Here is a 24,163-nt window from a genome sequence, read left to right as displayed (position 1 = left end):
GAAAGTGGCCATGTTTTTGTAGCAGTTACACTAAGTTTTGATAAGTACAAGCAATAATTTAGCTTGAAGTGGTATAAATCATGTTCAGTAGACCAAAAAATACCTAGTAAAATGACAGGTTTTATATGCGACAGCAAATACTTCAGAAGTGAAGGGGTGATGATTTCCGACAGCCTCAAAATGAGTCACCAGTGCAACCAGGCAGTAGGGAAAGCAAATCGTATGCTGAGCTGTATAGCTAGACGTATAACCAGTAGGAAGAGGGAGATTGGGATCCAGCTGTATAGAGCTCTAGTGAGAGTACTGCACCCATTTCTTGATACTGACACAGTGCTCTCTGCTGACACCTCTGTCTGTTTCAGGAACTGTCCAGAGCAATAGCAAATCCCCATAGAAAACCTATCCTGCTCTTGACAGTTCCTGTCACAGACAGAGGTGGCAGCAGAGAGCACAGTGTCAGACTGGAAAGAATACACCACTTCCTGCAAGACATACAGCAGCTGATAAGTACTTGAAAACTTCAGATTTTTTAATAGAAGTTAAAGGAGAAGTCCGGCAAAGATTTTTATTAAAGTATTGTATTGCCCCCCAAAAGTTATACAAATCACCAATATACACTTATTACAGGAAATGCACAAAAAGTGTTTTTTTTCCCCTGCATTTACTACTGCATCAAGGCTTCACTTCCTGGATAACATGGTGATGTCACTTCCTGGATAAAATGGTGATGTCACGACCCGACTCCCAGAGCTGTGCGGGCTGTGGCTGCTGGAGAGGATGATGGCAGGGGGACACTGAGGGACACAGGGCACTGGAGGGACACTGAGCATCCCCCTGCCATCATCCTCTCCAGCAGCCACAGCCCGCACAGCTCTGGGAGTCGGGTCATGACATCACCATTTCATGGGAGAGCGCACTCTTCTCCGCAGCCACTGCTCTCCACTCAAAGAAGTGACATGTCACTCGAGTGGAGAGCCGCGGCTGCGGAGGAGCTCGTGCTTTCCCAGTGAGATGCTATGACACACTGAGGCAGGCATAATTCCGCGATGGAGAGTTCAGCCGCAGAATTACGCCTGGCACGGGGCTGCGTCTGAAGACAGAGCGGTGGCCAGAGAGCAGGCAGCGCGCTGACCGTGTCACCTACCCACCTCTGTGACAGAGACAGCCTGAAGACGCTGCACCACACAGAAGCGCTAAAGGTAACTATGTAATGCTCGTGTGATCAGCAGCTGGAAACTGGCAGCACGGATATATGCATATAAAATGGCTAAATAAAAGAGGCCATTATGTCCAATTCAGTAAGGTCCCTTGACAGGGCTTTAGGTATGATGTGTGTGTGTGTGCACACACACACACACACACACACAAACACTTACATAAGTCTCTAGTCATAATACCCAAAACACAACCATTTAGCTATTCATTACACACTTAAGTCAATAAAGCACGGGAAGTGATGGGAATATCGTTCATATCACAAAGTTCCTCCTTTATTCCATTATAAAAAGCTTTATTAGTAACCAGCTTACTGCCCTTTCTTCTAGTAGTTATGTCAGCTGGTAGGAATTTAGCATGCTGGGAAATTGCCCCTCTGAACAATGAAACAAAGGATATATTTGGGCTCCAGAATACTTCTATTATATAACAAGCTCAGGATGTTTAACCTCTTGTGAAAATCAATACGAGTAAAACTGTGAGCACCTTATACAGGCCGTGCATTGTGAGTAATCCTTATACAATGCTCCCCCTGCTGGTGCACTGAGGGCTGACAATGTGCGAGCCTGGCACTGAATGCACGGCCCGGTGTAACGTTACACATTACTGAATACAGAGGCTTGACCTGTAATAGTATACAGCCTATACCAAAGCCATGGAATCACAGCAAATATTAATGGCTCCTCCGCTTCCATACATAACAGGCGCTTTAGGGCGACACTGGCATCCGCCCCCTGCTGTGATGTGGGGTCAAAGCTCCTGACTCCCTGAACTAACAAGGATTATATGTGACAAGCGGGTACTATATTGATGGATCCTGTATGGTATCTGAGGAGAAAGGTAATCATAATGATTGGATGGTAATAATAAGATCAAAATAATTGTGATTGTAAATGTAAAGAGATATTCCAACATGCCTTTGGTTTTTGCCGCTTTGCTTCCTGGTGGAATGGGAACTGTAAAAAACAAAAATCTCCCATTATCCAAGTGCATATTTGCTATATACATAGATCCTGACATGTGATTTGCATGTGACTTTAAGGGGCCACTTACACCATGAAGTGCACACACTTCAGGTATACATCAGCAACCTAGCAAAAGATTTTCTCCCAGCAGCTGTACCAATTTAAAGGGGTATTCTGGTATTATAAAAGTTTTATATTCTGTAGAGGGCACAGAAATAATGTAAGTGATACTCACACCTACCTCAGCCCTCCCACAGATTCCATTCCCTAGTTGGTTACCGCTTATTCTACAGTTTTTCATAGAGGATGTGTGTTAAGACAACGTACTGAGACGTCTCATCTCAAGCGGTGACCAGGAGGCACTGGAATGGTGGCGGTAGGGGACTGGGGTAAGGAAGCATGCATTTTGATTTTTTTATAACCCACACCCCAAACATACCGTGTTTCCCCAAAAATAAGACAGTGCCTAATATTAATTTTTATTCCCAAATGGGCACTTTTATTTTCGGGGGAAGTCTTATTCTCCCTGGGGGAGAGAGGAAGATGAGCATCACAGAGAGAGGGGGAGAAAGGTGAGAAGCATGGGACAAGCACAGGGAGGGAGGTGAAGGGCACTGTACAAGCACAGGGGAGGGAGGGGGTGAGCAGCACCGGACAGCCACAGGGAGGGAGGTGAGCAGAACTCTACAAGAACAGGGAGGAAGGGGAGCGGCACCAGACAGGGGAGGGAGAGGGGCGAAGAGGTGAGCGGCACTGTACAAGCACAGGGGAAGGGAAAGGGTCATGGAAAAGAACGAATCAGCATCTGCTCACTCGTTGACTGATATCTGGCCCTTATACATGGGCCGATTATCGGCTGAATAAACTTATTTTTAGGAACACTCATTAGCAGTAATTGCCCATGTAGAGAGGGCCTTTACCCATGCTTAATGTTCCTGTGTATGGGGGGGGGGGGGAATGGGAGAGATAACTGACAGCAGAATGATTGTTGGGCCAGTAGTTATTGAAGGTGTATGGCCACATTAGTAGCCACTATTAAAATGTATACTGCTACTGTGCAGGACACAAAAGCAGGTTTGCTTTGAGTCCTGCTGAATGTAGTCATTATCAGACTGTTCATGCCATTAAAGCCAATGTGTTCACCGGGATCACATCACAGTATACACTGACAAAAGTGTTTTGCTAGGTTGCTGATGTATACCTGCTAAATGTGCACAAAATCTAGTGCAAATGCTTCCTTAGGGATTAATCTAACATGAATTATGTTGCAAAGTATTACAAAAAAAAAAAAAAAAAAAAAAATTTTAACTCACACCCAAAACAGTCCGCACACACCAGAAACAACCCCTGCTACCACCTGTGTTACGTGCAGTATTAAATAAATCAAACATTTCACATTGCACAAGTGGTAAATATTTACACATTCTCAGAGGCTTTTCTGCTCCCTTGAGATTAGGAAGGAACAAAGGTTGCACACCTCAAACCTGGATCTTACTCTGACAGGTAGAAGAACTCTTCAGCCTACATTAACTCCTCACTTTATATTCTGAGGATACAACCTGTATGTGAAATACAAGGCACAGTCTGGAATCTCTGCCATGGACATGCTGCCTTGTATGCTATAGATTCAGCACTCCCTGTAGTTCTTGGGTCATGTTTACAGAACTACTAGTCCATTATGCAGTTAAAGGGAATCTGTCAGCACCCAGGCCCTACCTGCGGTGGCGACAGTGTGCTGAAGTCTGCAGTCCCCTAGTGAGCATGTACTCTTTGTGCATAATCTACTGCACAGACAAATTACCATTGTCAGGTCTCCTACTGTAATGAAGAGTCAAAGAGGAGTTGTGGCTCAGTGTTTGTGCCACACTCTGGCACACCTCACCACTCCTTCTCCGCCCTCTTCTTCATGAATAATCAATGCTGCTCGTCCTTCTGCTTATTTAAGGTCCTATTGCAAGGGCCGACTGGAGGAGCAAATGAGCGCTGTCAGTGCTTGTTTGCTCCTCATTCCATGCGTTGGCAGTGAGATCGTCCGGGCAACCCATAGCACATAGCAGCGTCTGCTGTCAACGCTTCTATTCCATTAATGGCAGATATCGGCTGGATACGGCCGATAATCGTTACGTGGAATAGGGCCTTTAGCTGTCAGTCAGTATCTGCCAACAGAGGACTGATGTGCAATCAGAGACACTGGCTGACAGCTGAGCGAGCAGAAGGCCGGGCAGCATTGGTTATTCATAAAGAAGAGGAAACAGTGGTGAGGCGTGCCAGAGTGCGGCACAAACGCTGAGCCTCAACTCCTCTTTGACTCTTTGTTACAGTAGGAGACCAGAGATTGTGCATAATCCATGCTACAGATATATTACCAAAAGGCACCATGCACACTAGGGGACTGCTAGCACCTCAGGTAGGGTCTGTGTGCTGACAGATTTCCTTTAAGGTGTATTGTGAACGGGCAGTAAGGTAATAAGGGGGAAGGAGCATGGATGGAATAACGCACCTGTACACATATACACTATGCCAGACTCTGCTGTATATTGGTATATTCCTAGGCTGGTTACTAAAAGAAGCAGGTCAGTTTAGTTAGGGGTTGAGAGTTATGCAATAGCAGGTAGTAGCTCCTGTCTGTATATCCACCACTGCACAGAAAAAGATATTTACTCAGGACCTGGGGCCTGCAGCACCATACCACTTGGCCCACATTTAAAGAAACAAACACCCAGAAAATGCATGGAAACTAACAATTTGCGCAGTTCTTGCTATGCATATCACTCCGTTGGGAGGAAGTTACGTATGAGCAGCCAGTTGCATTGCTTCCTGACTTGGTGTAACAAAGTGATGCAGCAGCACATAAGCCGCTGTGATGCTTCTCTGCTCAGAGGGACTGGTCTGTGACCACTTCAGAAGGGAGAGATGGAGTCTGATGCGATCAGTCACCACACCTAGCTTTATACATTCACTCGGTCAGGTTTCTTTAGGCCACAGGTTTATGCGATTTCTATATCCAAATTATTTGTGACCTCAATAACAACATGGTCAGCTATGACATTCCGGCTATAGGGCTGCTTTGACTGTAAGCAACACAAATAAAGCATAGAACTGTGACTACACAATAGTAGTATATACAGTGAATTCTATTCATTCCTTCACAAACCTGCCAAGACAGAACAACATTCTTTCTACTCCCAATATCCTGTGGCACTAAAACCTGTAAACAACCCTACCCCCTCCGCTACACTGCGAGACACTAATACAGCAGAGACTGCACGCTATCACTTTATGTCATCGCACCCAACAAGCATTTTCTTTAAAAGTAGAAAAAACTAAAAATCTCCATAAATGCAAGCAAAGTTTTGACACTTCAGAGGATGAAAAAATCTCAGATTTCATTTATGAAGGAGTATTTTTTTTTTTTTTTTACTTTTGAAGAAAACCTTTGTTGGTTGCGATTACCATATATTTTACATGTATATTGGGCCTGAGGTTGGTTCCTGGACGTAGTGAATTACTGGTAAATCCTTGATCCCTTAAAGGTCACCACCTTACAGGTAACGGAATCGCAGCGGATTTCAGGCTGGGAATTCCCGTACTGTCAGTTTAAATAGCATTACATACTCGCAGCAGAATTTCATACCGCTGCGAGTATGTGAATGCCACCCCCCCCCCTTAACGCACAGCAGCCCGGTGAATACATTACCCGTTCACACTCCTGCTCCCGACTCCCTGATGTCCCGCTCAGCCAATCACTGCACTGTCCTGCCGCAGCCACTGATTGGCTAAGCGAGACTTTAGGATGCCAGGTGCAGGAATGTGAACCGGTAATGTATTCACCAGGCCGCCGAGGGTTGGGGGGGGGGGTGGCGCGCGTTTACATACTTGCCTATGGGATACTGTTAAGCTGCCCTTACAGAGAGTTTCCTTAAATCATTTGAGGGGAAAAGAATTGAGCCCTGAAACCTACAGGAAACTGATATTGAAACAGCTGACAGGGACCCCAAGCAAATGTCAGGAAAAACTATCCAGATTTCTTATGAGTAAATCCGGAGAGAATTTCTTAGGGTTCTATTAGGTACAGACTAGAGATGAGCGAACCTCGAGCATGCTAGAGACCATCCGAACCCGATCGTTCGGCATTTGATTAGCGGTGGCTGCTGAACTTGGATAAAGCCCTAAGGCTATGTGGAAATCATGGATATAGTCATTGGCTGTGTCCATGTTTTCCAGACAACCTTAGAGCTTTATGCAAGTTCTGCAGCCCCAGCTAATCAAATGCCGATCGTTCGGGTTCGGATGGACTCAAACCCGAACTCGTTTCGCTCATCTCTAGTACAGACACACAAGGATTTTTAGGTCTGGAAATTAAAGGATATGTTCTACTTTTGTTCAGAATTCCAGCATTGGATGCCCCATAGAACCCTATGACTATGTTCACACATAGTATTTCTGTCAGTCTGTCTGACAAGGCAAAATTATATTGGGAAGATTTCAGTGTTTTCAAAGCACTCCTAACTTTGGTTTAAAAGAAAAAAAAAAAAAAAAGACAGACCAAAAGAATGACAGAGATACCATGTGTGCACACAGCTTATGGGAGCATGCAGAATTCTGAACAACTCTGGATGCACTGTCTGCCAGACACATACAATTTAATGTGACGCTGTAATTGACAGAGTGAGGAGCCTCTCCGCCCCAAAAAACATTTGTGGCCGCAAGCAGCTTCATATCTCCGGCAACTAGAGGACGCTCTCACCCCACATCGATGGTAAGTATGAGCGACTTTCCTTATCTGCTCGCAGAGCAAGAAGTAGAAAGAAGCCGGGGACCTCCCCTCTGCAGCAGGTGAGTATGTCGTTTTTTTTTTCCCCCTCTGCAGTTTTTACAATGAGGAAATACCAACTATTTCCTGAAGTCTCCTGAAAGGCTTCCTGATCGATATTTCCTGACTGTAAAAAAAGAGCCATGGACGTGTACATGGGGCCTAAGTTTTTGCACATTCACTAGCTGATCACTGAGCCTGAGAAAATACTGGGCTTTTCGGCTGGGATTCGGCTGATAAGCACCCTACGTAATCAGGGCCGTATTTACCACTAGGCACCCATGGTCCAGTACCTAGGGCAGCACAAGGGAGCAGGGAGAAGGAAACAACTTTTTTTTCTTGTTTTTATTTTTTTAGTCTCCCACCTCCTGTTCAGACTTGAAAGTAAATCTGTTGTCTTTTTGAGGGGGGTGAGGGGTGGTATTGGTCAGGTCTGGTGTGGCTGTGTTATCCAGTCACAGTATAGCGGTATTGGTCAGGTCTGGTGTGGCGGTGGTAAATGTGATGTCTGGAGCTATTACCTACCAATCCTGTGGTGAGAATTCCTTTAGACAATATGCAGACTTCTCTAATCATTGAATCAATGTGGAGATTTGTTTTATGATTTAAGCAGTTAAAAGCCATGAAAAGCGCGATTCAGACAAATGTTTCTACATGCAGTCATGTGCCGTTACCGAATTATTGGCCATACGCCTATTGGTTACCGCATGAGGGTCTGGCATCTGCTGCATGTGGTGACGTACAATAAATGTGGGAACGCGGCCCAAGACTGATTATCAATATGATGTTCAGAAACTAGAAAATCCTGATGCTAATTGGTGAGTGAGGATGGGGGCAGGTTTAGTGCCTAGGGCAGCAGCAGCTGGTAATACGGCCCTGTATGTAATAGTGCCTTTAGTTCAGGCTGGAGCTCTGTATGCCTACAGTCATTCTGCATACATAATAGGTCAGCCATGTCCAGAGCTACTAGAGTCTTTCAGTGCTAACCTGTCAAGATGGTGCTCTCTCCACCAATAGTCAATAGTAAAACTGCACATAGTTATGTAAAAGTTGTAAAAAAAATAAAGCTCATTCTTCATATAAAGGGCAGGTCATACATATATCAATATAAAAGTATGCATTCTAGACATAGACTGAGCTTACTAGCAGACATTACCCTCTTGCAGGTTTATCAGCGAAGCAGAATCTGAACACAGTGTGGTAATCCCTAAGAGTCCATCACCGTCCATTTACACCCTGCCCCAGGAATTCTGGGACACAGCTTCAACCTCAAGTCTTCAGGGTGCTTTTACAACACGATATTGCTATAATCAACCGTATACTTTAAAATAAAGGGATAATAATATATATATATATATATATATATATATATATATATATATATATATATATATATATATAGATAATTGTATTGCTCGATGTATCCATAGATAAACCAGAGAGTGCAAAACGGTATACATTAGAATTCGAGCGTGCAGCATTTGAATACCGGTGGATGTAGGAGTTGGTCGCAGCTCTAGGAAGTCTGGGAAAACATGGATACAGCCATATACAATTGGAGTCATTGGTAAATGTGTAGACATGCCTGTGCATACGCTTTATATATACAGTCGACATATAGCAAAGTTATGGTGTGAACACAGGACTTACTACGGTTTTCAGAATCTGCATATTAGACATGGGTTTGTGGCATAATAATTAAGCATTATATGAATCCAGCCTTAAAGGGCGCAGAAAACAGAAATGAAATCCAAATATTGTATACACATTCAGCACTAGCTAAATACTCTCTGGAGATCCTGAATGCATGCTGATAGTCTGTAAAACCGCATGCACATATGTAAAGCATGGCAACCGTAGCGAATCATGGCATTAAATTCTAATGTGATTTCAAGGTTCATACATACGTCGAGCAGACATCCAATTTAACGCCAAGACGTTGTATTTGATCTCTTAACAGTAGGAAGGATATGCCTAATCTCCAATGGTGCCACACGATGAAAATATGAAAGAACAAATGTAAAAAAAATAAAAATCCATACCAACTGCATATTTGTCACTCCATGCATTGTTATCCAGCAAGTCCAGATCAAACACTCAAAAGATATTACAGATATCATGCAAATATCAATACAAAAACATAGCACACATATGGCAGCTACCAAGAGGCACAACACCAAGGCCACACAGTTACCCGGCTGGTTTCTCCGTCATGACAAGTGTCTTCTGACTTGACAACAACATCTAAAGTTGAGGGACAACCCAACAAAGGAGACAATTAACTGTAAAATATTTCATATTTTGTAGTATAACATAATGTACATGGTAATCGGTTATGGTGGTTACCCATCAGTGCATAGGCTGCAGGTACACAATAAAAGGAGAAGAAAATTTAGGGGGAGATTCATCAAACATGGTGTAAAGTGAAACTGGCTCAGTTGCCCCTAGCAACCAGTCAGATTCCACCTTTCATTCCTCACAGACTCTTTGGAAAATAAAAGGTGGAATCTGATTGGTTGCTAGGGGCAACTGAGACAGTTTCACTTTACACCATGTTTGATAAATCTCCCCCTTAGTGTCTTATGGTGGTTTTACACGGAATGATGTATCGTTCGAATTTGCACGTTAACGGTCGAATTGGAACGATAATCGTACGTGTAAACGCAGCGAACGATCAAGCGACGAGCGAAAAATCTGTTTGAGTGGGAGGGCTCTCGCACCTCCGCTCTAGATAGGGGGCAGGATTTGGTGCAGGTTTTGGTGCAGAGTCCGCACAGAGGGGTTCGGTTGCCAATTCCGTAGTGTGAACAGGCCCTTATAGGGGTATTCTCCCCTGGATGCAATGCCTCTGTAATATGGTCACGTGTACGACTTAAAACTTTTTCCATTCTATACGGACCTCCATAGACCACGATGGGCACCATATTACAACTTCAGCCTGCAGAGCTATATGGTAAAAGTGCATGAACCCAGAGTCAGTATGATAAAATCCAATGACAAACTCATAATGATATTATCAGAAGACTTCACCTGAAAGAGGTGACACACCTTGAACCAGAATGACTCACACCGCTGTCAACTCAAACCAGTTCATATATACGTGACAAGCATGTGAACCTTAAAGTGACAGCATATCAATAATGTGACCATCTGCCATCTCTGGCGTCCCCCTTAACGTTTTTTTTTTTTCTTTTCCCGTCACCATGCGTACGATGTTGCGAATGACAGTTTTGGAGAGCTGCAATATTTATATTTTAGTATTTTGCTGTCAAAAGGGGGAAAAAAAACAGGATAAACCTGCAGGTAAAAGAACCTTTATAAGATGCAAATTGTAAAACTATTACAACTTGCAGTCCGCACTGCAGGTCTCACATAACACCACAACCATAGAACACCAAGTAGAGGAGCGATTGTCCCGGTTTTGCTTTTTCTATTCCACAGAACGAAGTCTGGCCCTGGGGCAGCACAATATACAGCATATTACTATATAAACATAGTGAATACCAGGTAGCCCACTGCAGTACCATAGTTATGTACAAAAAGAGACAACACAGCTGGAGAGCCACTAATAGAAGATCTCTGCTAAGCTGGAGCCAAGTTTTTTTTTCCCCTTCCTTAGCCACAAAAGGGTTAAAAGGGTCCTTTTTGTGTTATTCAGAGAAGGAATGTCCTATGTTCTTTTCCAGCTCAGATACGGCTGAGTCAGCTCTTGTACATGGAGCTGTTTTGTGATGCACTGAACCACACATCACTGTATTACTGCCACCTTATTGAGTCCGGCTCTCATTCCAACAGCAAATTACTATAGCTATGGCAGAATGACGAGTCTCATGTGGACAGTGGACGCTTTCATATAAAATGGAGAGGAATAAGCCAGAACGCCGCTACATGGATGTCTGCCATGTTAGAAGTCTCAGAACCAAAGCATCTGTTCGAGAGGGCAGATATGCTGCAAAGATTGTTACCTTGTATTACCCCTAATGGAAATATATTGTAGATCACCTCTATCCGCTTCCATCACGACACTGGAAATAGCTGGAAATGCTAATAAAAAATAATAATAATAATAATAATAAATATTTCTTTGTATAGTGCACGATTCTTCAGCGCCATGCTTAGCCAATCACTGGCTGAGGCCAGTCACCAAATTGACCAGCAAATGGCTCAGTGTTGCTAACCATGGGTTGAGATGGGGGACCAAGAAGCTCAAGCCAGCAGGGACCTGGCAGGTGTCAGACTATAAAGGAAACTATTTTAAGTAGCTATTTATATGTCATAGATCCAAGGGATACTAATTCTCCTTAAAGGAGAAGTCCAGCGGACTAGGTGGGGGACATAATATTTATCCACCCAACTCCTGCGCAGTGCTGCGGCCTGCTCCTGGACACGGCTGACAGTCTGCAGATCTCCCCTGCAGCTATGTCACAACCCAGCTAACGGATGCCCCGCTCAGCCACTCAGTGAATGGGTCAGGACACTGCTGCAGTCACCGATTGGCTGAGCGGGCTAAATGCCACTCTTCAGTGACGTGTCAGCTGGGTCGTGGCGTACCCTGAAGCTGGGAGAAAGCGACATCCGTCAGGGTTCGGGAGACCGGTCATGTGGCACAGAGCAGGCACGTGGTCCAGTAAGCATACGGTCTTTTTTATGATCCCCCACCCGCTTCTCGAATTGGTTCTTCACCCCCCACCAGACTTCTCCTTAAGGAGAGTCTGTCGTGAGAACAGCTCCCATATACCCTCGTAGTTCTACCAGACAACAGGCAGACAACTCTTTGCCATTGCAGGGTTGTCACTATAGACGCCGGCGGGCACGGACACCTTACCAGTGCCTCTTGTTTGTTATTTGTTGTCCACTGACCTTTAGTAGTAAGTGTGCCTCACCTCCTTGAGGACCCCGGCATACCCGGCAGAAACGTGTGGGAAGATGAGGGACCCGCACACTAGATAGGGACAAGTAAGGATTGCTACAAAGGGGTAGTCCGAGGCAGGGGTCACCCTTTTAAGGGTGAGTGCTCCGCTGGTCCCTGTGCGAGCAGGACTAGTTTGCCTATTAAGCCTGGCCAGGGTATAATAGGGCTAGAGGGTCTTTACCTGCTGGACTTCAGACCCCTCCTACCGCTGAAAGTTCACCCTGAGAGGGAAATGATCAAGCCTATCGGCGAGACAAAACCTTTATTAACCTCTCTGTTCCTTGGCATTTGGAGCCCCCGTGATTGTGTAGGGGGAATTGGCATAGTGGTCAGGTGCCACTTTTTAGTGCTGTTTCTGAGCATTTTTGGGATTGAATTTTGGTATGTAAGTAAAAGTTATGTATTAAAGTTGTAATACCCCTTCTGATTGACATAGAATTGTTCAAACCCACATAAACTAGGATTTTATCCCAGTTTGCTTGATACAACAGCATAATGTTGCGGAAATTTTAGGAAACCGTGCAAAATATTAATGTGGAGGTGAATAACTACTATATCCTGATCCCACCGAGATAGCAGCAGCACAAAGATAATGCTGGGAGGGGGAGGGCTCTGCAAGCTGTCAGGAGGGATTGGATAGGAGATTATGTCATCCCGTAGTTCACAAGAGGGCAGACCACTTCCTCTGTTACATTAAAAACTAATAATTATACATGTAGGGCTAGCCATGGTAAATATTTTTACAAATACATTCATTTATCAAACTCCCCTCCTTCTCCTGATTGTTGAGAGCTTGTTGTCTAGGTTACAGACCATTGCTCTGCTCTAACAACAGTGGTCTGGCTGGTGTACACACAGCTGGAATGTAGAAGTATAGAAATATGGGGGGAGATTTATCAAATATGGTGTGAAGTGAAACGGTCTCAGTTGCCCCTAGCAACCAACCAGATTCCACTTTTTATTCCTCACAGACTCTTTGGAAAATGAAAGGTGGAATCTGATTGGTTGCTAGAGGCAACTGAGCCAGTTTTACTTTTAACCATGTTTGATAAATCTCCCCCATGGTGTATATATAAGTGTGTACTAGAGCTTTATATACCAGCCAGACTCCTGATTTTAGAGGAGAGCGGTGGTCAGGAACCTAGACAACAGGCTGTCAACAATGGGAGGGAATGATCAGCATATCAGGAGAAAAATGAATGAATGTATTTGCAAAAATAATTTTGCCCGACATGTCCTACAAGATTAGCTATGTTAAATGATATGTGAATCCCCAGGTAAACGCTGTGCTTTTCTGTAGGTCAGACTGGTGATCACATGACCAGGTTAGGATGCAACTGTGCTGGAATGAAACAGATGGCACTGTGGGATTTGTCATAGTGAGTTTGCATTTTATGGTGAAAAAAATCTTAAGTGCATTTATTATTTGTGACAAATACCTAGTGGCATCTATAAACCCTAAGCCAATATGGTAAAAACTGTACATTTTGACCATATACTTTTTGGGCTTGTCCCTTTATATCAGGTGAGGTTTATCTCTGACGTGATAGAAAAGCTTATCAGTGGTAATGGCATAGCGGACCAGATAGAGAAACTCTGCACAAAACTATCTGCCATCAGACTGTAAACCTTTAGCCTTTAGTCTACAAATAATAAGTTTTGCAGAGTACACACTAAAATTAAACAAAAATCTTGTGTGAACAGGCTCCAACTGGTTAGAATTGGTAATTGAGAAGAACGCATACAAATTTAAGTTAAAAAAAAAAATAATAATAATAAGATCCATAAACAGCAATGTGCAGGCTATGGGGAAAAAAATACAGCAATTCAAGAAAATCTCAGTAGTCACAGATGTAAACTGATAAGAAGTGGATGAAGGGTAAAGGATTAGAGCAAGGTAAATACACACGTCAATGTCTATCACCTTGTTACTGTGTAACTACAAGGAATGTGATGTCAGGGAGGATCAGCAGCCATTGTCCTCAGTCACTGCAACATCTGGATCACAGCTTAGCACTACCGGCTCTACTACATAGCAGGGAGGTGCAGAGCGGAGACATCTGCTTTCTCCATATAACTCCTCCTCTGGTATCTCCTAAGACCCTGTTCCAGACTGACACGTGAGCAAGGCTGGGGAGCCACATGGGAAGGATTTCCTCTCCACCTGAAGGCACAGCGCTCTCATTCATTCTATAGCTCTGGACACCTCGTAGGAGCACTGCTGATCTGGAAACAATTCAGCTGCTGCCTTGTAACGGGGAACCTCAGGAGCAGCTCTGTACTATGTGAGAAAGTATATATACACTATATGAGAAAGTATATACACACACACTATATGAGAAAGTCTATATACTATAGGAATTTAGGAGCCAACTAGATCAACACAGAAGCCACAACTTACATAGACATCAATAGAAGACAAAAAAAAAAAGAGAACAAAAATTTAGGCACCAGTATGGCATTTCTACCGACAAGAGACGTCCGGCCCTGACCCAACAATCATTAATCTCCAATGGCCAAATTCCACCCGTCCATTCACCGGATAACACTGACCAATGCCCCCCGAGCCGCTCTTATAGTCCCAACTACACCTCTCAGATCAATGATAAACATAGTGACAGCTGCGCCTCCCTGCAACTTTTACTTTTGGCTTGAACACATGACTAATGACAGATTGCAACCATCCTGCAACTTTTGCACAGTACTTGCACCTTGGTAAGATATTCTCACACACACTTAGCAGCCATCCTGCAACTTTGCATTCATTACGCAATTCATTCATTGCCACCGTGCAGAATGTCAGGCCAGACACACAGCTGGGGGCATTCCAGTTCTATAAGACACGGTTGGGCGCTCGGTATAGAGGCGAGTGCCTGCATGTCATCACATCGCTCAGCACTACCTGACAAGTGGCGGCTATACACTACTACACCCATACAACTACTGCACGTGTTCACATAGGAGGGAATAGCAAAAAACTCAAAGTTGCTTGAAGGCGCTTGTTGCAACACAGTTCCAGCAAGATATGTCTCTCCCCCCACCCTTGGCTTACATTGCCTTAAGCTGTCACTGCATGCTGGGACTTGTAGTCCCACAACAGGTGAAGACCTTCAGGGTAGGGGTGATTGTGATACAAGCTAAGGTTACATAATACTACTATACACACACATTGATAGATAGATGGCTGTGGTATCATGCACTTCAGTGTCATCATTCATTCATATATACATTGCAGGACTACACATCCCATAATGCCCTGCTCTCCTGCATATACAGCTCCTGCCCCCCCTGCATAGCCGTGAATGGGCACAGCATGATGCCAAATACTGGGCCCCCCATATACTGACCTCTCTTCACTGTTTTGGCTTTCTTGGAAGCCATGACTGTTCAGCGCAGGGATTAGAGAGAGGAGGAAGCGCAGGGAAGGATGCTTGTAAGGAAAGCAAACAAGGCGATGCGTCTGTACACAGGGAAGTGATGCGCTGACAGCAGCCTCGGCTTCTTAACCCTGGCTTACAGAATGCACCGAGCCACGCTTCGTTACGTGACCACCCCGCTCCTCCACCTCTCTCCGTAACAGCGGACACGCCCCATTTCCTGAACGACGGGAGAATTCAGCCAATAGCGATCGTGACGGGGCGTGGTTTGAGACGTGAACACGCCCCCTGTAAACGCACATTCACTAAGCTCTGACCCCGATAAAGCACAATAGTGGGCGTGGCGTGACCTGGAGCTGTGATTTCTCTGGTGCGTTCCCGCTGCGTTCCAAGAGCGTTGAACGTGGCAACATGGAAGGGGCGCAGATCTCGCGAGAGTTCTTCTTGGAGCTCGGAGAGACGTCCGCGCCTTATCTGGAGTGTGGGGTGGGGGCTGCTTGTGTGGAGATACACATGCATATAGCTATATACATTACACCCACAGGACATACCATGCTGAGCCCATAAGCTCAGGGCCGGGGTGGGCTATGTGCAGCCTGGGGAAAATTAAAAGCGGGGAACCTAAATTCAGAAATATAGAACTAGTACTGCCAGTCAGTATATAAGGACTAACATTGATAATAATAATAATAATAATAATACAGCTATACCCGTAACACCACCATCACACACATAGGTATATAAAGTGACTGAATAATGTCACTAAATAAAACCACTATATACATTATATATCATTAATCCTCCATGTGGTGGTAGATACCAGTAGCATTCAGGCCCTGCAGACCATAGGTACATCCAGTGACTCATAGGGGGCATCTTGTCTCATCTGAGTCATTCACCTTCCATTTTTTTCTCCTTCTGGCTCAGTCACACCACCATGATGACTTTTTCCAGCCATAAATCCTGTTTGCGAAAGCTTCCAAACATCTTAGGCTCTTTGCTTTTCCAGCAAATTTTTTCAAGTTATCCATAGGGCCCAAATGGTAATAAAGGTCCCACACAGTGGCATGAAAAAGAAGCTATACTTACCTCCTCCAATCCATAACAACTGCCACTCCAACCTTTCCAGTTCCTGATCACCACTGCCTCCTCCTGGTGATGTATGGTCCTTAGAAGACATGCCGCTCAGCCTATCACTGACTGAGGCTGGACACCACTCTGCCCAGTGATTGGCTGGACATGGCAGTTCCTGCTGAGAAATCCCTGTCGGAAGCCGTGGTAAGTAAACCTCAAACAAATATATGTAACAGAGTATAAATGTGCTATTTTTATTAAAGTAACTTACATCACTGTACAGTTTTTTCCCATGGTTTAAATCACATCCTGGTCTCTTCTCTGAACTGTGACCTTGCTGCTGTTGTCATGCAAGAGCACACACACACTTTCCCACAATCCCTCTTGCTTGCTGGCACAATGGATACCACCTGCCAATACTTCTTGGAGATTGCAGTTGTACTGAGCATGCCTTAGTAGGTCATAACCAAGGGCAACAGGTTATTAAAAAAAAAAAAAAAAAAAAAAAAAACAGGCACAGCTTATACCTTAAAACATGTTTATTTCACATAATGAATCAGTTTTGAAACAACCTTTAAAGGGGTAGTTCGGCGCTAAGAAATTATTCACAAAATAACACACATTACTAAGTTATACAACTTTGTAATGTATGTTATGTCTGTGAATTGCCCCCTTCCCCATGTCCCACCACCCCCGCCCGTGTACCCGGAAGTGTAGTGTACCATACATACCTGACGCCTGTCGTCCCCGACCCCGATGTTCCGTCAACGACGTAATCTTCGAAAGGCTGGCCGAATCGCTGCAGCCGCCCCCTATGCCGTCCCCCCTCAGCCGTATCATCTGCTCAGCCGCGATTGTGCCACCAAAGTCTTTGGAGTGAACGGGAAAGATACATGGTAATAATAGTGCGTGTATATATATATATATATATTTATATATATATATATATATATATATATATATATATATATATATATTTTGTTCATTCCAAAAAGAACTTATATACCTTGTGCCTGCTGTAATAAGATATTCCGCTCTATTTGCGCTGTCCTATATAGTGGCCACTATTAACACAGCGATGCTTTTGGCATCGCGAGTGTTAACCATTGCGCATGCGTACAAGACTGCAGCTTATGTCACCATCACGTGCTGATGCTGCGCTCACATGATCACACATGTGATGAGGAAGTAATGGCGCTGTAGCCACACATGTGGTGTAGGATGCATGATCCGGAGCCTCCTCCTCTGTGTGAGTAATCGTATCGAGCGCCACACATTTCATTCTTATTACTAATTATCTTCTGATATAAATATTTGCAAAAAGAGACTCGAGTCTCACCCTTGAGAAAGGTCCTGGTGACGGAGCGTGTGGGATGTTCTGGTCTGACCATATCTGGGGTGGCAGCAGTTATTTTGCACAATGCATTATTGCTTTGTATTCCTTGGTTATTTATATTTAGTACTTCATTCTTTCTGGATATTGGGGTATTAGGATTAATGAATTGAGTTTCTCTACATTTTGGTTATTTCTTTATGATTTATGCTGCTGCTCCCTGCATATGCCAATGGTAGGTCAGTTTTTGCCGCATTGGATTGGAACCGGTGAATAGTAATGTGTATGTTTTTAAATGATTTTAAATGTTTGTCCCTTGCATACATGTGTAATAAATAAAGCTTGTATATATATTTTTCTACTACTAGGAGGTGCAGTTTACTTTTAAGAAAACTCCTTACCACTAAATTGTGCGCACAGAGTGTATTTGTTAACGTTTACCCTTTTGTTTGTCACACAAAGATCTAGAATCCATGACAAATTGGGAATATATTGAGCCATTCTGCTGTGACATTCCTCAACTGTGATAGAGGATCAGCCCCTGTGTGCATTGTGTCTTATTTAGAGGGAACCTGTCCACCCAGCTGATACTTGTCCCCATAGCCGTTCCTTTAAAACAGTGTTCTGAAGTGTATGACAGTTTTTTGGAATGAGGGACCCTGTCATTATTTTATGCTTCACATGAATCTACTGACCAGTTCCCTTTAAAGAAGAACTCTAGGCAAGAGTAAAAAAAAAAAAAAAAACTGTGACTGAGGCGAGACACCTCTGCACCGCTAGTGATGTTGTTCGGGTCATTTTCTAAGCACCCTCAAGTTTTGGCTAGGACTGAAAAGCAAAGACAAAACTTGAATATGCTCAGAAAATGTCCTGACCATAGTCACTAGCTGGCTACGCTCGGGCCACTGAAATGGATATGGAGTCGGGATATGTCAACATGTCCTTTTGAGAGTTTCCCTGTGGTGTGAGTGAGCACTTAAACATGCAAGAACTTTAAAGCGAATTTACTATCAGGTACATTTGCTTTAAGTGTTGCACATAAATAGAACGGCACCAGCGCGGGGAAGCCAGTGCCGCGGTCCTTTCTTTGAACACCTCCAGTTATTTAAAAGCACCCCCACAGCATAATGCTGCCACTTCCATGCTTTACTATAACGATGGTATTGGGCAGGTGATGAGTAGTGCCTGGTTTTCTCCAGACATAATGCTTAGAACTGAGGCCAAAAAGTTCAATGTTCGTGGTAAAATCTTGTATATCACACTCTGAGATTCCTTAAGGAGCCTTTTTTTTTGCAAATGATAGGCAGGCTGTCACGTTTCTTTTACTGAGGAGTGGCTCCTTTTTGGTCACTCTGCCATAACGCCCAGATGGGTGAAGGCTGTAATGATGACCTTCTGGAAGTTTCTTCAATCTGCACACAAGATATTTGGCGCTCAACCAGAGTGACTATTGGGCTCTGTATAACCTCGTACCATTGCCCTTCGCCCCTGATTATTTCGTTTGTTGTAGTGGCCAACTCTAGCAGTCCTGGTTGTTCCAAACTTCTTCCATTTGTTCCTGGTTGTTCCAAGAGCCATGGAGGACACTGTGCTCTCAGGAACTTTCAGTACAGCAGAAGTTTTTGTACAAGGTCAGCTCCAGCACGTTCCACAGTGACAATTACCAGTGCCAGGACAGCTGAAAGTCTGCAGCCAATCAATATCCAAAGAAGTAAAATCCAGCACTCCAAGATGAGGTAATATCAGCTTCTTCCATTACAGTACCAAAAGAAATAAAGGGATCATCAAAGTGAATAAAGGGATCATTGAAGGAACGAGTTTATGTTTTCAATATGTCACCGCACAATCCTTTCTCTGAGCTCTACAGGCAGTTCTTTCCCCTTCATGGCTTGTTTCTTGCTCTTATATATATTGTCTGCACTAAGACCTTATATAGACAGGGCTGTATATTTCCAGATCATGTTCAATCAGCTGAATTTAGAACAGAACAGCCAATTTGGACCGACAGGGCAATATGCAGTACAATGTTAAAGGAGAAGTCAGTCAAAAAGTTTTATTAAAGAATTGTATTTCCCCCAAAAAGTTACACAAATCACCAATGTACACTTATTACGGGAAATGCACATAAAGTGCTTTTTTCCCCGTACTTACTACTGCATCAAGGCTTCACTTCCTGGATAACATAACATAACACGACCCGACTCCCAGAGCTGTGCGGGCTGTGGCTGCTGGAGAGGATGATGGCAGAGGGGACACTGAGGGACACAGGACACTGGAGGGACATTGAGCATCCCTCTGCCATCATCCTCTCCAGCAGCCACATCCCGCACAGCTCTGGGAGTCGGGTCGTGACATCACCATTTTATCCAGGAAGTGACATCACTATGTTATCAAGGAAGTGAAGCCTTTGGTGGTGATTTGAATAACTTTTGGGGGGCAATACAATACTTTAATAAAATTTTCGCTGGACTTCTCCTTTAACAAAGAAAGGGGAAGAAACATGAAAATATTTTGGTAAGCTGCGAGTGGCCAATGATAACATAAAACAAGAGCTCGCAAATATAAGAGAGTATACAAACAGCCATAAATAAGCATTAGATTGTAGTTCGACCAAATGATAGGACTGCAAACAAAAACAGAAATGAAAAAGAAGACAAAGAAATGAGAAAGGAAAGAAATGCGGGGAGGGCATGAAGGACACAGGATGTCACAAGGCACTGAGAGGATGGGATGCAACAAAATTTGCCAAAGGAAGATTTAAAAAAAGAGACAGGGGTATCATTTAGAGATGTATTTGTTTACATCAGTGGTAAATGTCGCTATTAAATGTGGGTATGTGTTATTTCAGTAAACCTCTCTTCCAAAGGTCAGATGTCCATAGACTTCCAGTGCCTTGATATAACAGTTTTCCCAGCCTGCTAAATTTTTGTTTTTCTTTTTCGAAGTGAAAGGGTAATCAGTAAAAAAAATAAAAAATAAATCTAAGCGATACCTGTACATTCTCTTGTAGCAGTGCTTCTCAATTCCAGTCCTCATTGTCCACCAACAGGTCATGTTTTGAGGATATCCCCTACAAAGAACACTTGTGATAGTACTTGATGCACTATAATTATATCACCTGTCAAATACTAATGGTCCTTTAACAGAGCGATATTTCGCCTAATCGATCGTTTAACAATTTTGAGGCAACAATTTTGTTTTTATAGCGATCAGCGTTTAGATGAAGAGATAAATTGATAGAAAAATCGTTATTGCGATCGTTTTTAAGATCGTTTAAGCCCATCTCACAAATAGGGTGAATCTATGAAAGACTGTTTACACAAAGCGATCTGCGAATTTTCAGCGAACAACCAACGACAATTTGACAACATGTTGAAAGACCAAAATGAACGATTTTTCGCTTATTGCTTGATCGTTCCCTGTGTTTACACAGAACGATTATCGCTCAATTGCTATCGTTATCTCGAAAATTCAAACGATAATCGCTCCGTGTAAAAGTACCATTAGGAAATCATCAGAACACGACTTGTTGGTGAGGCTTGAGGACTGGAATTGAGAAGCAATGCCTTATAGAGAGTGTATCTTATTTAGCATATGGTTTAATGAGTGAGTTCTATAAGCTGTGTATATGATTTTATTATCTAAGTATAAGTAGGGGATTTGGATTTCATCAATTCGGAAATTCATCTTTTCTTATTCAACTCAAAAGCTTCATTTTTTTTTCCACAGGTGACACCAGACGTAACGGAAAACAATGTCACATTTCATTCAGAAACATGCAGCCTACTTTTTGTGGACTGTTTGCCAACTTTTTACCCAATAGAATTTTACTAACTATCTAAGAATCACTTGATACTTTTTCCACTAAAAAGAAAAGAGATTTCATCTTGTTATATTGATACAGGGTTTTCAGATTATGTATATTCTCTGTAATAAATCCCACATGGTGAGTTGAAGCCAAAGGAATTTCCTGCAGGTAAGAAGAACAAAGAGGGCTTATACATATATTGCATATGTTCTTCATCAATATCACTACTAACCTCCCAGTTTATGGTCATGTGTGAATTCTCATATTTGGATATGTGCTTAGACAAGGAGGAGGAGGAGGCCCCATCCCTGCCTGCTCACCTCCAGGCTATATTGTCTGTGGCCAAACCTCTCAGCCCTGACAGCGAAGAAAGGGGGCTATCATTGTAAACATCCCACATGACTGCTTCTACGCATATACATGTCTGATGTGCTTATGCATAGTCATATCCGACATGTAAATGAGTAGAAGGAGGCTTGTATTATTTATTCTACAGAATTGTGAGGACACAGAGCATTGAGTAGCTGACAGGTACAGACGGAAATGGTAGTCACTATTGCTCAGTATTTGTTGTAACTGCATAATTCTATGCATAATATGGGTATACTGTATGGATTGCAGATTTGGATGCCGGATCACCGAACACAAAGGACAAAAGAATGCACCTTGCCGTGTGTCATACAACTGATGGGTAATGCGGGTGCCTGATGACAACTGATGCATTTTTTTACATCAGTTGTGGCATATAAATTAGTAGAAATTTACACCCGCTGGTTAAAATTTTTTTAATAAATCCAGCATAGAATATAGGGATAGAGAAAAGTTCCTTTCTGGTCTGCTCCCATGGGTTCTACTTTGAATTTGCTATTATGGGGGCAGATAGATGACATGAGCGTCTACGATGCTAATGTCATGTATCTACCCCTGTATATCCCACCACAAAACGCTAGTGTTCCTAGAGACTAAAAATCACAGTCACCTGTAAAGAGCAGATACCTGTACAAATTGTAACGGTGGGTGTTGTGGATTCGCTGTACCACCACTAGCTTTGGCTTAAAGCCGCATGAGGGAGCGGAGTCTAAGAGGCCGCTGGTCTTCACCAGTGCCTGGCTTGCTAGTGGCGGTGGCGAGGTGCAGCTGGAGACACGTAGGCAAATAGTCTTGAACTCAGCAGGAGGCTCTTGAACTGACACAGCAGGCAGATGGCAGGGATCAGGAATGGCTGAAACCACTGGGCAGGATACACGGGCAGAAATATACGGACAGGATACCCAATAGCTGGGCCACACACTAATGGGAAGCATGTAGAGGCTCCAACGTGTGGTAGGGAGGGCTGTAATTTATAGGAGAGCTGCAGAGCAGCAGCCAATTAAGGGCAAACTGGCCCTTTAAATTAAGGCAGAGCTGGCGCGCATGCTCCTTGGGAGACAGGGACACACCCGTCGAGCTGACAGGGAGCCAGAGGAGGAGGAGCTCTGGCACAGGGCAGGAGATGGGGCAGCAGCAGCAGAACCCGCGTGGCCGGGGACGAGACCGTGGCTGCGACCAGAAGTGACAGTGCGGCCGCGACACATACCTGTGCCGCGGCCACGCTGTCACCCCTGGTTACACAAATTATCCGGGCAGAGAGAGAATGGGACTACAGGGCCAAGGATGATTGGCCTAGCGTCCCTGATTAGCTAACCAGCCGCACTAGAAGCAGGCCTATAGACTTATGCTCATTGCTCAATTGTGGCTAAGTAAGTATACTACACCAACAGTCTGAAGGCATCTAGATGTCTTTTGTGAGTGTGTGGTCCCTGATTGAACCATGGTTTGACAGTAACTGTCAGCAAAATTCACCAAAGCAGTAGATGGATTAATCAGGAGGGGGTGGGACCAAAAGGTCAACAGATTTATTCGGCTGTAGGTGTAGATTCCATTATCTGTGTTTAGGAGAGGCCACAACATGCCAGATTTATTTAATCTCTTAATAGGTTTAACACATTTTATTTCAATTTAGGACATAAATTTCCCAAAGTGATTAAGACTGCATCGCTCCCTGTGTCAGAAATAACACAATATTGTATAGAAAATAAAGGAGAACAAGAAAATAGAAAAAATCATAAGAATATCTGGGGTGGGGCATGTCATGGTATCACAATACATATACAAAAAAGGTGTTTCCTGCTAGAGTTGTGAAAATACTAATATTGTTGGAAAATTTACAACTAGTTTTTTGGAGATCGGTGATTGATCTTTCATATACTATCTCAGCAAGATGATGCTGCGGTCCTTCCGCTGCTGGTGCTCTCAGGGAAAATTAAGGGTGCGTTCACATGTACAGTTGTTTAGGTGAAATCTGCTGCGGATCCGCAGCAGAAAATCCGCTGCGGGGTCGGTACGTGTGAACGTACCCTAAAAGGCATAAAAAAGAATACCCTGCATTTCTTATTAGTAGCTGCACATACAGTTATACTGAGGAAGTGGAAGTCAACTTCTTTGACAATCTCAGAATGGTTCAAGGATATTTGGAACATACAAAAAATAGAGGGATGATTTTGGTGGCAAACAAGTTCCTAACACATTCTTGTGAAAGTCTAAGGAAGACAAAAACATGGCCACTTTGTTCCAAAGACAACATGACTTTTGTCTCCAGGTGTGACTAGCAATTAAAGGGAACCTGT

The 24,163-nt window shown here is 43.6% G+C and overlaps 1 protein-coding gene and 1 long non-coding RNA gene across 4 annotated transcripts in view; one reads left to right on the top strand and one right to left on the bottom strand.

Annotated features, from left to right (window-relative positions):
• The window catches only part of ASPH (aspartate beta-hydroxylase), a 144,608-nt gene extending 129,139 nt beyond the window's left edge, over positions 1–15,469 (bottom strand). For 2 of the 3 annotated variants that reach the window (XM_069957539.1, XM_069957541.1), the window contains exons 1-2: positions 15,253–15,469; positions 2,133–2,171 (exon numbers count right to left, since the gene is read on the bottom strand). In XM_069957539.1, the coding sequence (XP_069813640.1) occupies positions 2,133–2,171; positions 15,253–15,286 (73 nt within the window). In that variant the 5' untranslated portion in view covers positions 15,287–15,469. The remainder of the gene's footprint in view (positions 1–2,132; positions 2,172–15,252) is intronic. The other variant, XM_069957540.1, reaches the window with a different exon arrangement.
• A 217-nt stretch (positions 15,470–15,686) lies between these two features.
• LOC138784434 (uncharacterized) lies at positions 15,687–21,934 on the top strand. The gene is made up of 3 exons (XR_011361840.1): positions 15,687–15,768; positions 16,316–16,560; positions 21,419–21,934. It is a non-coding gene; the product is annotated as an uncharacterized lncRNA (long non-coding RNA).
• The last annotated feature ends 2,229 nt before the right edge of the window (positions 21,935–24,163 follow it).

The sequence above is a fragment of the Dendropsophus ebraccatus genome, chromosome 2 (genome assembly GCF_027789765.1).
Source record: "Dendropsophus ebraccatus isolate aDenEbr1 chromosome 2, aDenEbr1.pat, whole genome shotgun sequence".
In the NCBI taxonomy this organism is placed as follows: Eukaryota; Metazoa; Chordata; class Amphibia; order Anura; family Hylidae; genus Dendropsophus; species Dendropsophus ebraccatus.
Note: the sequence above shows the minus strand (reverse complement) of the source record. Positions and strands in the feature narration are given on the sequence as shown.